Genomic DNA, 13,514 nt, shown 5'->3' on the forward strand with positions numbered 1-13,514 from the left:
TGTGAACCAACAAACAAGCTTCATTGTGAAACCTGGGTTATGTTCCAAATTTTTCACCTAACTGCACCTCTCCATCTGCATGTCTTGGGAGAATGGCCGCCAGAAAGAAAATTGGTCCGGCCTGTTCTTGAGGCATTGAAAGCACTACAAACTGCTGAGATGAACATTATTGTCTGCTAGTAGTGCAGCTTAAGCTACTGTTGAGGCACAGAGCAGGGTGCACTAACATTTAAAACCTTGACCATAGATATGGGATCAGAAATTAATTGAAATGCACATTACTGGGGGGAGACCCAGGAATTTGCACCTATCTGTAATTTAAACCAGATGAAGTTGTCCTTCGAAGAGCCTTGTTCTGCTGAGAGGGAGCTGACCATTCATTCAGGAATCCCTAGTCGAAGGTTTCCCAAACCTCCTTTGTTCATTGACCCCTTCATGAGTTCATAAGGTTCCTGTTGATCCTAACCCAAATTCTTAGGAATGTAAATGAAATAAATTCAACAGATACCACCTCTAAACATTTTTTCCCAATAAAGAAGCATGATCTGAGAACACTCTTGAGTTGTGGAATCCTCTTATTAAATACAGTGATTCTTCAATGGCAAAGGAAGTGCACTCTGTATATGCCCATGCTTTCTGTTCTGAAGCTCATCGTTCCTACTTTTTGTGCCATGCTTCATAAATTCATTTTCCACCCGTGGGCCCTTTCCAACTCCTTGGTCCTTATTCATCCTCCTGCTTTGAAACCAGCAGATACCAAGGAAGGGCTATAGCTCAGGGGTAGAGCATCTGCATTGCATGCAGAAGATTCCAGATTCAATACCTGCCATATCCAATAAGGACTGGGAATTATCCCCAGTCTGAAAACCTGAAGAGCTGCTGTAAATCAGTGTGGACAATGCTGAGCCTGGTGTACCAATGCACTAATTTGCTATAGAGCTGGCTACATTCCTAAAACCTGATCTGCCCCTGCTATGCCTCCTTTTGCCTTCTCCACTGCAAGACAATAGAGAGGCAACCAGAGAGGTATCTGCAGCTGCAAGGAAGATACCTCCACATAGCTGCCAAGTTTTCCATTTTCTCGCGAGGAAGCCTATTCAGCATAAGGGAAAATCCCTTTAAAAAAGGGATAACTTGGCAGCTATGTACCTCCAAAGTCTTCCTGCTCTACGTGCAGAGTGGAAGATCCACACTACTCCAGGGACCATAGGATTGCAGCCTAAATCAACTTTAATTCAATACAAATGAGATAAAAACTACTTTAAGCATTGCTTTTTATCTACCCTGTTTCTGCTTCATCGATACTTGTGGTGCACTTTAAAAAGAAGTAGTTTAAATATTGTTGTCCCTTTGCAAAGCAGCCTGGCATTGGGGGGTGTTATGTGCATTTAAAGAATGCATAACATTGTAGGCAAAGGTGGACACCCATCACAGTCCCTTCACTGCACACAGAACAGAGAAGTACAGCATTTCTTTTGCTGCCCAAAGAAAAGAGGCATGGAAACAGGGAAACAGGGAAATATGCTCACCATATGAAAACAGTATATAAGAGCTGCTGAGGACACGGAATAGTTAATGAAGCCTCTGAGCTGCTTCCAAGCTCAAGACAAGGAAGCTATAGTTTTGCCCTTATCAGCAGATGTTCTTTCGTATTTGTGCATCGGGCTAACTTGATTAAATTAGCCCGTAAAGGTCAAATGAAGTATGTCTTCCCCACTTGTATTTTGATTTTTCCTGACATTGCCTGATAGGTTTGATAACAAATGATGCCTGACCACAATGGTTTTGCGCTTCAGACATTTGAAATGACATAAGCTCACAGGATCATTTACCTTTGCAAAAACCGCTTGACAACAGAGGGGTGTGTGTGTGTGTGTACATGTGTTTAACAAATGCATTTTAGTTTCTTCTCATTTTCCTTTCTGTACCATAGGATCAAAGCTTCAAGGCTTAAATTGAGTAGAGGTTGATGGGGGAGGTGGGCCTTAGCACAAGCCTCCCTCAGGCATATAAAGACCGCTTGTGGTTCTTGATGGTGGCAGCAGTTGCGTCCTGGCAAGCTGTGGAGGGAAAATAAACTCCATGTGGCTGGCTGGCCAGTGTCAGAACTTCTCTACCTGTTTTGAATCAGCCAATCAGAGGTCAGGCTGTGAGGTGGGAATTTGGAAATAGGCCTGGATAAGCGTCTTTCCACTCAGGTCCAGATCTAAATCATGGTCCATCTCTGAAAACCAGCAGAGTCTCCTTCCAGCAGCGCAGTTGGCAATCGGAGCTTCCCAATTGGTGTCCTGGAGGAGTCACCCATCTTTGATGTGCATTATATGGGGATCCTTAACCCGGGATTGACCCTGATAACTTTATCAGCCAGCAACTGGGTTGGCTGATCCAGGATACATAACCAATGCCTAAGCCAAAGACTTATTGCACCTGTAATCAGTAAAGTCGCGGCCATTTCAATCCCCCAAATATTGTCATGTCGTTTATTGCTTCCTGTGCCCCTACCCTGGCAACGTCAGTCTTACCAAGACTGGGCCCGTAAAGTAACGACAAAGCAGAAAACACCTTTAAGCATATTCTGTCACCGTTAGTAGCCACAACCAGCTCCCAGAGCAGGCCTTTCAAACAGCCCTGAGCTGAGGCTCACTCATTCCTGTTTGAGAGCATAGCAGAATTGCTCCGCAATAAAGCAAGGGCAAACTGATCTTTCCCTGATGTGAGCATGTGGGTTGTCACAACAGGGAAAACACAAGCAAGATACACCAAACGGTAGATTGATAGATGCTCCGAAAGAACCCATGCAGACGCCGTCAGATATACCAATTAGCATTTTTCATAAATTCCATTGGACATGTCATTCTGAACCATGCTTAAGTGTGATGTGAACATGGCTTATATTTTCAACTCGGATGGAAGCCAGTTTGAGGGAAAACACACTGAACCATAGTATTGTTCAAGAAACTACAAGGAAATATATGGATTCTGGCTAATATCATGTCGACATGGCTTCAAACACCAGTGGTGGGAGCATGCTGGAATAAAGAATAATATGTACACATCCTAGGACCAATTAAACTTTTCTCTTGTGTGTGTGCCTGGAGATTTTCTCTCTTTTCCCTTCAAGTTGTGGTCCAAGGCACAGCATTTTATAAATCAAACAAGGCTGGAACTGCATGGAACTTGTATTTCTGACCTTGGATTCTAGGTTCCTTGTGAGTGATGCTGCCATAAGAAGTTTCTTGGGGAAAGGGTTATAGTTTAGTGGTACAGCGTAAGTGCATCCACAGAAGGTCCCAGGTTCAATCTGTGGCATCTTTTGGTGGGACTAGGAAAGACATGGAGGACTGCTGCCAATCAGGGTTGACAAAACTGAGCTAGATGGACCAATGGCCTGAGTCGGTACAAGGCAGCTCCCTGTATGACTGTCATTTTACTCCCATTACTCTGTAGAGTGGATTGTACATTGGTGGTGCTTTGGGGGTGGGGGTGGGGAGAAGCACCAATAACACTAACGACGACAATACTTCCTGAAAGCCCATTGATGCTATATCATTGCTGCTTGCACAATTTATGACCAAAAGCAGTGAGTGCTTGGCAAGTTTTCATAGCTGTTTATTCATTATAAATAGTAAATATTTACTGCACTTTTTAATATGAGACTTTTTCTCTTTTTTTACAACACGTGTGTTGTTGGTAGAGGCTGTAACACAAAGATAGTATTTCTTTTGTTCCATCACCCTCTAAGACCATTCTGTAAACTAATCTCTGTACTATAACCTAGTCTTACTACAGTAACTCACTAATTTCATTGAGTTGAATTCTAAAAGGAATGTATTTGTGCCCTACCTCACTCATTGTTCCAAGAATAAAGAAAAATAAATAACACTGCCTTCCATCTTCCTGTCCCTCCTAACATTTCAAAACACAAATTTATTGACATTTGAAAATGTCACAACACAAAAATGTATGTAAACCTTGGTTTCCATTGGATTTTCCTTTATATATTGGATGCCACTGTATAATTTAAAATTACATGTCACCTACAGAGACATTGTGATTTATGTCCTGCATTTTGCTAATAATAATAATAAATGTAAACATAAGAATTTTTAAATGTATTGTCTCCCCAGAATGGTCACCTGTCAAAACTAAGAAGCTGGAGATCATTTAAAGAGACTGTGACACCTCAGCATATTAAAAGAGTGAACTATGTACTGAAAAAATAAAAGTACATGGAAAAATATAATTTTGATTCTTTATATAAGGCCTTGGATGTTACCAAAGCTTGGTGAGGTACGCCATATTGCACTTTGTTAAGCAGTCATGGAAATCAAAGGTATTCTGTATTGTTTGTTGTTGCTTGGTTCTTCCAGGAGGTATCATGGACTAGGAAAACTTCACACGCACAAAAAACTTTGCAAAACTTTTCTTCATGTTACACAATTATTTCATTTGCTGCAATGAAGAAAAAGAAAACCCTCGCATGTGACATTTATCAACAATATGATTACAAAGAACAAGAAGATAGCCAATAACTTATTTCTGGAAGTCTTCAAACATCTAGTCTAGCTTCCTACGGACCTTAACATTTCCTTTTGAGTTTCCAGTGTGTAAAACAGTGTTCTCCTGCCCGTGCTTTGCAAACCGAGCAGAGTCAAAAGTCAGCATCAAATGTCGAAAATGGTTTGAATTTGCAGAATATCCCATGCCATATTCTAGAACATGGTGTGTCCAAAGGAATCCATGCCTCTTCGTCAACCTAAAAATGGAATGTTTACTGCAGCCCAGCAGTTTGAAACATTCTGCCATTTTTTTCCTTCTTTATACAAATCAGTGCTGAACTGTGCTGTTTTTTATTTGTGTTATGGCTCATGGTCTTTGTCTTCCGAGCTGCTTTACCCAACATGTCCAAATGTCTTATTGAAAGCATTGATTGGAGGAAAAAACATAACAGTCCCATTATCTCTTGTATGATCACTCCGTTCTGGGCCTCATTTTGGTGAGAAGATCGCTCCATTCCAAATACTGGAGTGAGACCAGGAACAAGACTGGCTTTAACTTGGAGTGGGCAGTTCATTTATGCAATATCTGGCTTCAGATAATGAAAGGCACCTGTAAGAAAAGAAAATAGCAAAAGAAGCTTTTTAAGTCATGCTGTGACAACCTCACAGCAAGGGGCAGTGTCAACTACAGGTTGACATTGTCATATTTAATACTGATATATCAAAGGAAAGGGCCTAATATTTTTATTTTTAGGACAAGTTTGACAAAACTCTATGTATCTGGGATTATATACTATAATGATTCTTGAGCTGACCTCATTAAGAACATGTGTTTCTAATAGTGGAATGCCAGTGGTTATTTCATTTTGGACAACCCCTCTGTTTTACCTAATGGCAATCAGGTTTCATGTCTCAACAATTAATAACATCAAGATGTTGTTGACATCACTTTAGAAAATAATTATGCAGCAGAAATCTTGCTGGAACAATCCACTGTCTTAGCAGCAAATGTAGCTCTACTATGAAAGGAAGAAAATAAATGTGCTTCGCCATCGCTCTTGACTTACATGTATTCTTGTTCTTTCTTCTTATGGGCAAACATTTTCGCCTTGCTTTGTTATTACAGATGTATGCATCGCTTTTAATGGTCAAAATAAGACTCCTATTGTTTTGGAGGAGGTGTTAATGGTTTGAGCACCCCAATGATCTTACCCAATTTAAAATGACCATCGTTTCATTTCTAAGGAAAATATTTTTGTCCCAGAAGAAGAGAGAATGACAATTCACACCTAAATGTTAGTATCTCTTTTGGAGGGGTTGTATACAACCCCTTTGGCCATTCCCCTTGGCAGGAGTGCATGAATTTCATAACTATAAAGTTTTTATTATTAAATAGCACTAACTTTATTATAGGGCCTGCCTACCTGTTAAGTTGTGCACTGAAATATGGTTTTGCTGCCCAGATCACTCTAGGAATAACATGGCCCCTGGGAATACTGATATTTGCCAACTCCATACTTAAGTCAAGAAGAGTTAGATTAAGGTATAATTTATCATGTCAATTTATACAGGCTATTATAATCTCTGTTTTACAAATGCAGAATGGAAGCTTATAGTGCAATCCTCTGCCTGTTTGTTCAACATAAGCCCCATTGATTTTAATGGGGTTGCAGCCTAAATGAAATTTACTTTGCCAAAGTAATCAGGGGAATCTGTGGCCCACCAGATGTTGTTGGGACTACAACTCTCATTAACCCTGACTATTGGCCACACTGGCTTGGGCTGATGGGAACAGAGTCCAGTAGCATCTCAAATGCTAAAGGTTCCTTACCTCTGATATAACATTCATTCATTCATTCCTCTGATATAACAACCACTTAGGCTAAACACAGGTTTGGACTTGCAAGAACTATGATGATGAAAAAATGTTTTTCATAAACTTACAAATTTCCCATCATTTATTTATTATAAAATGTCTAATCCCCTTTTGAACACACACACACACACACACACACTATACAGCTTAACGATATCAGCAAAATACAATCCATAAAAAGCCATGATAAACCATTAAAAATACATAAAATAAAACAGCATGAAATAGCACAAGTCGTCATGAAAGAAGGGGTCTGTGCATTAAGAGAGCCTTTAAAGTTTTGTCTTCAACAGGAGACAGGTTCTTCCAGCTGTATCACTGAACTCAGTAGACACTATTGAGAAATGAGCCTCATAACTCCACCCTTGAAGCTTCATAATTCCACCCTGGGTACGGTTTTTGGCTCATGCTAGAGGATGGACCAGTTCGGACAGTACCAGGGTGGTCCCAATTGACATATTGCATGGAACTGGCACAACTCAATGATGTCTTAAATAAGACCCGTTGTTCTGCAATGCTAGAGCAGCCTTTCCCAACCTGGTGCCCTCCAGTCAGATGATAATTGTAGTCCAAACCATCTGAAAAAGACAGAACCCCAAAACTGGCTTTTATATAGATTGATCATGACCTAATACTCACTTTGTCCATATTGTCCATACTGATATCCCGTGACAGGGTCCATACTATAACCAGTGGTGCTGTATGTTGGTGGGCAGTACGACTGGGATGTAGGCAGGCTATCTAAACTTTTCATATGATCTAGTCTTTGACTACAGCTAGCCGATACTGTAGTGGTTGGTTCTAAACCCCCAGTTAATGGGGACAAGGCATAGTCAGTTTGGGGCTGGTGAGGTACACCACCATGGTTAGTTAAGAGGCCCATTACCTAAAACAAAAAGGGGGGAAAGGTTAATAGACATGCAAAACTATACATTAAGCAATCCACAAGAATATTAATTCTCTAATTCTTGACATTCTAATTTCAAAAAGAAATAGATATGGCATATGTTTAAACAGATTGTCTGGCATCCCTGCTGCATCACCACCACCCAAATAAAATAGTATCTGTAGTGTATAGGAATACCATTTATTTGACTCTGTAATGACTGGTCACATCCCACAATGGTTTTACCCACTTTAAGCTCTGTGAAAACACACACACTGAGACTAGTTTCATTGCAATTGTTATTTTTCATTTGCTATTTATTATATTTTATACCCTACTGTTCTTCTAATGAGCTCAAGTTGGCATACATCATTCCCCGCCACTCTCCATTTCCTCCTCATAGGCTGAGAGTTGGTGACCAGCCAAGTGAAGATTTTTCCCTGGTCTCACTTGGCCTAGTCTGACACACAAACCATTATACCACACTGGCCCTCCTAAACTAGTGCTCCCAAATGGATAACCAACTTTGGCCTAATAATTCAAAAAGTTGGTTTTCCTATCAGAAGATTTTATTGTTGTTGTTATTACCCCCAATCTCCTTCTGAAGGAACTCGTGGTCTTCAGGTGTTGTTGGACTGCAACTCCACCATCTCTGAGCTGGCTAGGACTGATGGGAAATGGAATGTAACACAAGTTCTCCGTCTGCTAGCATAAGTATTTTGAGGATAATTGTATTTGAATTCAACGGCAATCTGTTTACTAGGAATTCAGATCCACTGAACTTGGTGAAGCCTCCTTCTGAGGAATGTTTGGAGTTGTGAGATTTGTCTTTTCAAGACTCAGAAATAATGGATTGTGGTGGGAGGGGAGGACTTCATTTTGGGCCTGAGTTATGTTGAAAACAGTAAACCTAGAAGATATTTATTTTGGCACAACCTTCATGATTTGATTAGAGACTAAAGTACAAATTATTTATCAGAAAGTTAAAATTATTCAATGAACTGCATAACGATAAGATTGTTAACTTGATTAGCTATTTGGAGACAGGTTTGCCTATTTGCTGTAGTTAGCATAATAGGTCAAATCCTGCTCATCTTCAGCTCTGCAGTTTTGCAAAACACTTCATCTGACTGTGCAAGATCCCAGCTAAATCCAGTTGTTGGGTTGTTTTAAAACTGAGATATGAGGATTCCAGCATCACCCACAAAACCCATTGCAACCACCCCATATCAACACAGTTGCAAGTTTCTTGGGGTTGATTTTCTTAGGGCAAAAATGGCACTTCTACATGTCTTTGCAGTTATTTGGAACAGTCTGTTTTGTCTTTGAAAGCTGTATGCCAACCTTGTGCAACTCTATTCAATCCATGTTTACTCATATACAAGTTCCAATAATGGGACCTGCTCCCAACTGAATGTTTATAGGAACACTGGCACTCATAATTTGGATGCACTAAGAAACATTCCCTACTCAGGGTAGTTAAGAACATAAGAAGAGCTGTTTGGATCTGACCCATCTAGTTCATCACTCTAGTCTCACAGTGGCCAACCAGATGCCCATGGGAAACCCACAAGCAAAATAAAATAAAATAATTTATACCCCGCCCATCTGGCTGGGTTTCCCCAGCCACTCTGAGCCGCTCCCAACAGAGTATAAAAAACACGATAAAACATCAAACATTAAAAACTTCCCTAAACAGGGTTGCCTTCAGTTGTCTTATAAAAGTCAGATAGTTGTTTATTTCCTTGACATCTGATGGGAGGGGGTTCCACAGCGCAGGCGCCACTGCTGAGAAGGCCCTCTGCCTAGTTCCTTGTAACTTCACCTCTTGCAGCGAGGGAACCGCCAGAAGGCCCTCAGAACTGGACCTCAATGTCCAGGCTGAATGATGGGAGTGGAGATGCTCCTTCAGGTATACTGGGTCAAGAACATGAGCACTCTCCTCACATGAGATTCCCAGCAAGTGGCATTCAGAAGCATTCTGCCTCCAACAGTGGCGGTAGAACATAGCAATCATAGCTGGTAGTCACTGATGGCCTCATACTCCATGAATTACCTGTCTGTTGGCTCTGTCTGTGAGATCAACCCAGAATTACCATGCTTCAGAGAAACAGTGGATGTGGTGGTGCTGAGATCACCATTATCGTCAGGGCACTTCATAAGATTACGACTGCCAGGAAAGTGTTTTTAATTGCAATCACATGGGCAGGTGGAAATCTATTCCCACTGTAGAAATTACATAGGCAAGATTAAAGGTAAAGGTAAAGGGACCCCTGACCATTAGGTCCAGTCGTGACCGACTCTGGGGTTGCAGCACTCATCTTGTGTTATTGGCCGAGGGAGCCCATGTACAGCTTCCAGGTCATGTGGTCAACATGACAAAGCCGCTTCTGGCGAACCAGAGCAGCACACGGAAACGCCGTTTACCTTCCCGCTTGTAGCAGTACCTATTTATCTACTTGCACTTTGATGTGCTTTCGAACTGTTAGGTTGGCAGGAGCTGGGACCGAGCAACGGGAGCTCACCCCATCGCGGGGATTCAAACTGCCAACCTTCTGATCAGCTCTGTGGGTTAAACCACCCGCCATTAATCCTGAGTAGATCTAGAGAAGCTCTCTTATGATATGCTGCCTTTGTATCCCACACTTCTTCTAAGGAGCTCCAAGTGGTGTTTAAGCCCATGACTCTAACAATTTTCAGGCATTATTGGCATCAGGACCAGTGGAAGCCATTTCATTTCAACAGGAGATGCTGGCACTACTCTCCATTGTTTTTGAGGAAAATTAGGCTGACTGGCAGCAGCTCTCACCTGGATATACCAGAGATAAAACCCAGGCAGTGCTCTACCAATGTTTTATCTGAAATTCTGAATGCCAGAGTGGTATAGGAATTAAAGTGTTAGATGGATCCCTGGGAAATTGGGGTTCTAATCTCCACTCAGTGATGAAGCTCTAGGTAACCTTGGGCAGCTCACTGTCTCACCATCTAACCTACCTCACAGGGTTGTTGTAAGGAGGGAAATGGAGAGAAAGAGAGCTATGTGTGCTACCCTGAGCACCTTGGAGGAAAGGTGGGATACAAATGTAATAAAGAATTTCAGGTTTCATTTTTTATGAATAATCAGCATTCACCAAATTCTGAATGTTCACTGAAAGGCACTCATTTTGCCATGCCCACATGGTAAAAGTGGACTTGCGAGGTGAATTAATTTCATTCCCCCCCCTCCATTTCAACCAATGTTTGTTTCCGTCATCTCTGTCAAGTGTTAGGGCACTACCTAACATATCCAACCACACAACAGTCGTAAATAACTAATCTTCATGGATGGAAAACCAATAATATAGAATCAGAGCAAAAATTGTCATATTGGAAATACTTCCAGAGTCTTTTGGATTCGTGCTGCAGTTGATTAGCATCTAGGTAATTAGATTTTGGGCCCTTTCTCTTTGAAAGCTATAAGGGAAGTAGCCTAAAGGCAGAAACTCTCTCTTGTGGTATGTGTCGTGACCTTATAGCACCAGTACAAGGAGTTACAGGAAGGGCATGGCTGGCTTCACCCTAATCGCTCTGTTAGGAAAGCAATTAAAAGACTTATCCTGAGACATGTTGAGCACCTCTACTTCCCAAGCATTTTAGAAGTAAATGATGCACAGCAGGCCAGTTAACCTATAGACCTGCAGATGTTGTTTAACTACAACTCCTGCCATCCTTGACCATTGGCCATGCTGGCTGGGGCTGATGGGAGTTGGAGTCCATCAACTTCTGGAGCCCCTCCTGATGGACAGGCAAAGATAAGCAGTATATATAGCTTGACCACTTGCATAGAATTCAGTTACATCCAGCATATTGCTAAAACTGGGTTCCACTCCCTTTAGAATTAAAATATGGATGTAATACACCTAGATCTAAATTTCTACAGATGTGGACTGACTTGCAGTAGAGATTTTTCCAGCTACAGTTTTGTGGCTTTTCTGAAAGTTTTCCATATATACATATATGAATAAATAAAAAAACTATAAAAGGAGAACAAATATATGGTGGCATTAAAGAAACAATGAACTGTAAAAAGAGAAATGATTGCTTCTCTATAATATATACTGTTTTCTTCATTTTTTTAAAGAAGCTAAATCTATTTCAGGAAAAAATAATTCTATTTTGCATTCTCTGTTGTGCTAACGTGACATTTTAACAAGCTGTTAGAAAGGGTAGGGAAAGTTGTTTTGTCCTTCTTTGTGACATTGTTGTTTTATTTAAATGTTTATTTTAGGCATTATGTGTTTTAAGGATCTTTTTCTCTGAGCTTCCAAGAATGAATGGGAAAGGGAAACTTGAATATGAGATACAAAAAATGTTAGCTGTTTTGGGATATAGATCCATTCCTGCTAAATGGTTTCCGAAAGCCAGCAAGAAAAAGCCCAGCAGTTCAGTTGAGGGTTTATTTCCTCCTGATGGGATTCATTCAGTGATCTTGGTCAAGATATACAAGACCACTTGCATAGAATTCGGTTGCATCCAGCATATTGCTAAACTGGGTTCCACTCCCTTTAGAATTAAAATCTAACACCCTTCCATTGAAGCCAAAGGTCAAACCAGATGTTGAATATGCTACATATTTTACATTATTAAAGCATAGGAGGAAAATAAAGTATTTCCTATGTTTTACCTAACTTCAATATTTACTTCAGAAGGAATAGATGCCCTCCAACTGGTGCATAACCTTTGTGTTTCCACAACAAATGATTGCATGTTTTATTTGCACACACCTATAGCCCTGGATTCTCAGTTGCATGGGAGCCTCCACTAATTCAGAAGGTCCCTCCTTTGCTGCAGAAGTTTCCTCTCTCTATAAGAGAGGCTGATAGAACCATGTGACCTTTGGGGCAGGGCTAAACATGTGGCCTTTCAGCCCTGCTGAATCCATGTTGCCTTTTCCTGCCAAAGTTTCATAAGGGCTCAAATTTGCAATATACATATATGCAATGCTATTTTTCTAGAAAAAGAGACACCAGAACTCACCATGAACACTTCCTTTATTCTCTTATAATGGCAATGCCATCCACCAGAGAGGTGCCAGAACTGAGTTCCTGTGAGTTCTGGCTGAAAACAAGCCCTGCATATATGATTCAAAAGCACCCTGTTTACTCACCCCTAGTTTTCCTGGGGATACAATGGATGTTTGGCCCCTCCAGACATAGTAGATGCAGAACATAATGTGGAGAGGTCGAACAAGTAAATTTTATGATACTGAAAACCCATTTGTTAATACTCGTTTTCAACAAAATTCTGTTACTTCCAAAAAGCCAGGCAAAATAGTGTCCTGATCTTCTGAGAGAAACTGATGTGGACTTGGGATCACATTATGCAAGAAAACTCGCTTCCTATATGCCGAATGGTTTCATACTTTCAGCTGCCATTGCCCATTATCAAATATGTTTCGTCTATCTCTCTAAGAATACACTGTGGGTCCCACTTTGTACCTTGAGCGCCGGCTCCCAAGCATAGAATTTAGCCTGACGCTAAATGCATTGAACCAAGACACATCCAATAATATACAGAGATGCTGTCATTTCCAGAAATAACAAAGAAGCTCATCTGGTATAAATGCCCCATCCCCACAACAGCTGAAGAGCCGGCCCTCTGTATTTAAGCTGAGGTGAGTGATGAAAGCTTAAATATATGTAGGCAACATCTGGTTTATTACGTATTAGGTTATTATGGCAGGTCCATCTATCCTCAATAATGTAAATCCCGCTAATCTGAGAAAAAGGTTATTTCATTGAAATGAAATGCGATGCCACTTAACATGATTAGTATTATAGCAAGTCGGACCTACCATAGGCATCATAAAATCCTCACATGTTTTAATTCATTTACGCATGCCTGCATCTAATATGCTCTGTGACCATGTCTGCAATTAATATGATTTATGGGAGGCAAACACGTTCTATATTTTGGGGTTACAGTTATACTTTTCCCCCTCCCTCCCTCCTCTCTCACCCTGATTGAAAGATTTAATGAAACAGCACAAAGAAAATTGTTGGCTGTTAACGTATTAAGTTGAACTGACAGGATCATGAGTAAACTTTGGTGGAGTTAATGATATCCTCTTATCTGACCCTGACACATTTGCGGCATGTAATTTACAGAAGCTCTGTCCAGGGAATCTTGACAAATGCTCCTAACGATGTCAGGGCAGTGTTCCATTCTAATGTAAAACAGATGTGGGTCAGATACCCTCATTCATCACTACACT

The 13,514-nt window shown here is 40.8% G+C and overlaps 1 protein-coding gene across 3 annotated transcripts in view; it reads right to left on the reverse strand.

Moving 5' to 3' along the window:
• Window positions 1-3,585: 3,585 nt before the first annotated feature.
• PAX3 (paired box 3) overlaps window positions 3,586-13,514 on the reverse strand; it is a 110,548-nt gene continuing 100,619 nt past the window's right edge. For all 3 annotated transcript variants that reach the window (XM_035133908.3, XM_088670827.1, XM_088670828.1), the window contains 2 exons: window positions 7,015-7,261; window positions 3,586-5,109 (listed from right to left, as the gene is read on the reverse strand). In XM_035133908.3, the coding sequence (XP_034989799.1) occupies window positions 5,075-5,109; window positions 7,015-7,261 (282 nt within the window). In that variant the 3' untranslated portion in view covers window positions 3,586-5,074. The remainder of the gene's footprint in view (window positions 5,110-7,014; window positions 7,262-13,514) is intronic.

This window comes from Zootoca vivipara, chromosome 5 (genome assembly GCF_965207765.1).
Source record: "Zootoca vivipara chromosome 5, rZooViv2.hap1.1, whole genome shotgun sequence".
Taxonomy (NCBI): Eukaryota; Metazoa; Chordata; class Lepidosauria; order Squamata; family Lacertidae; genus Zootoca; species Zootoca vivipara.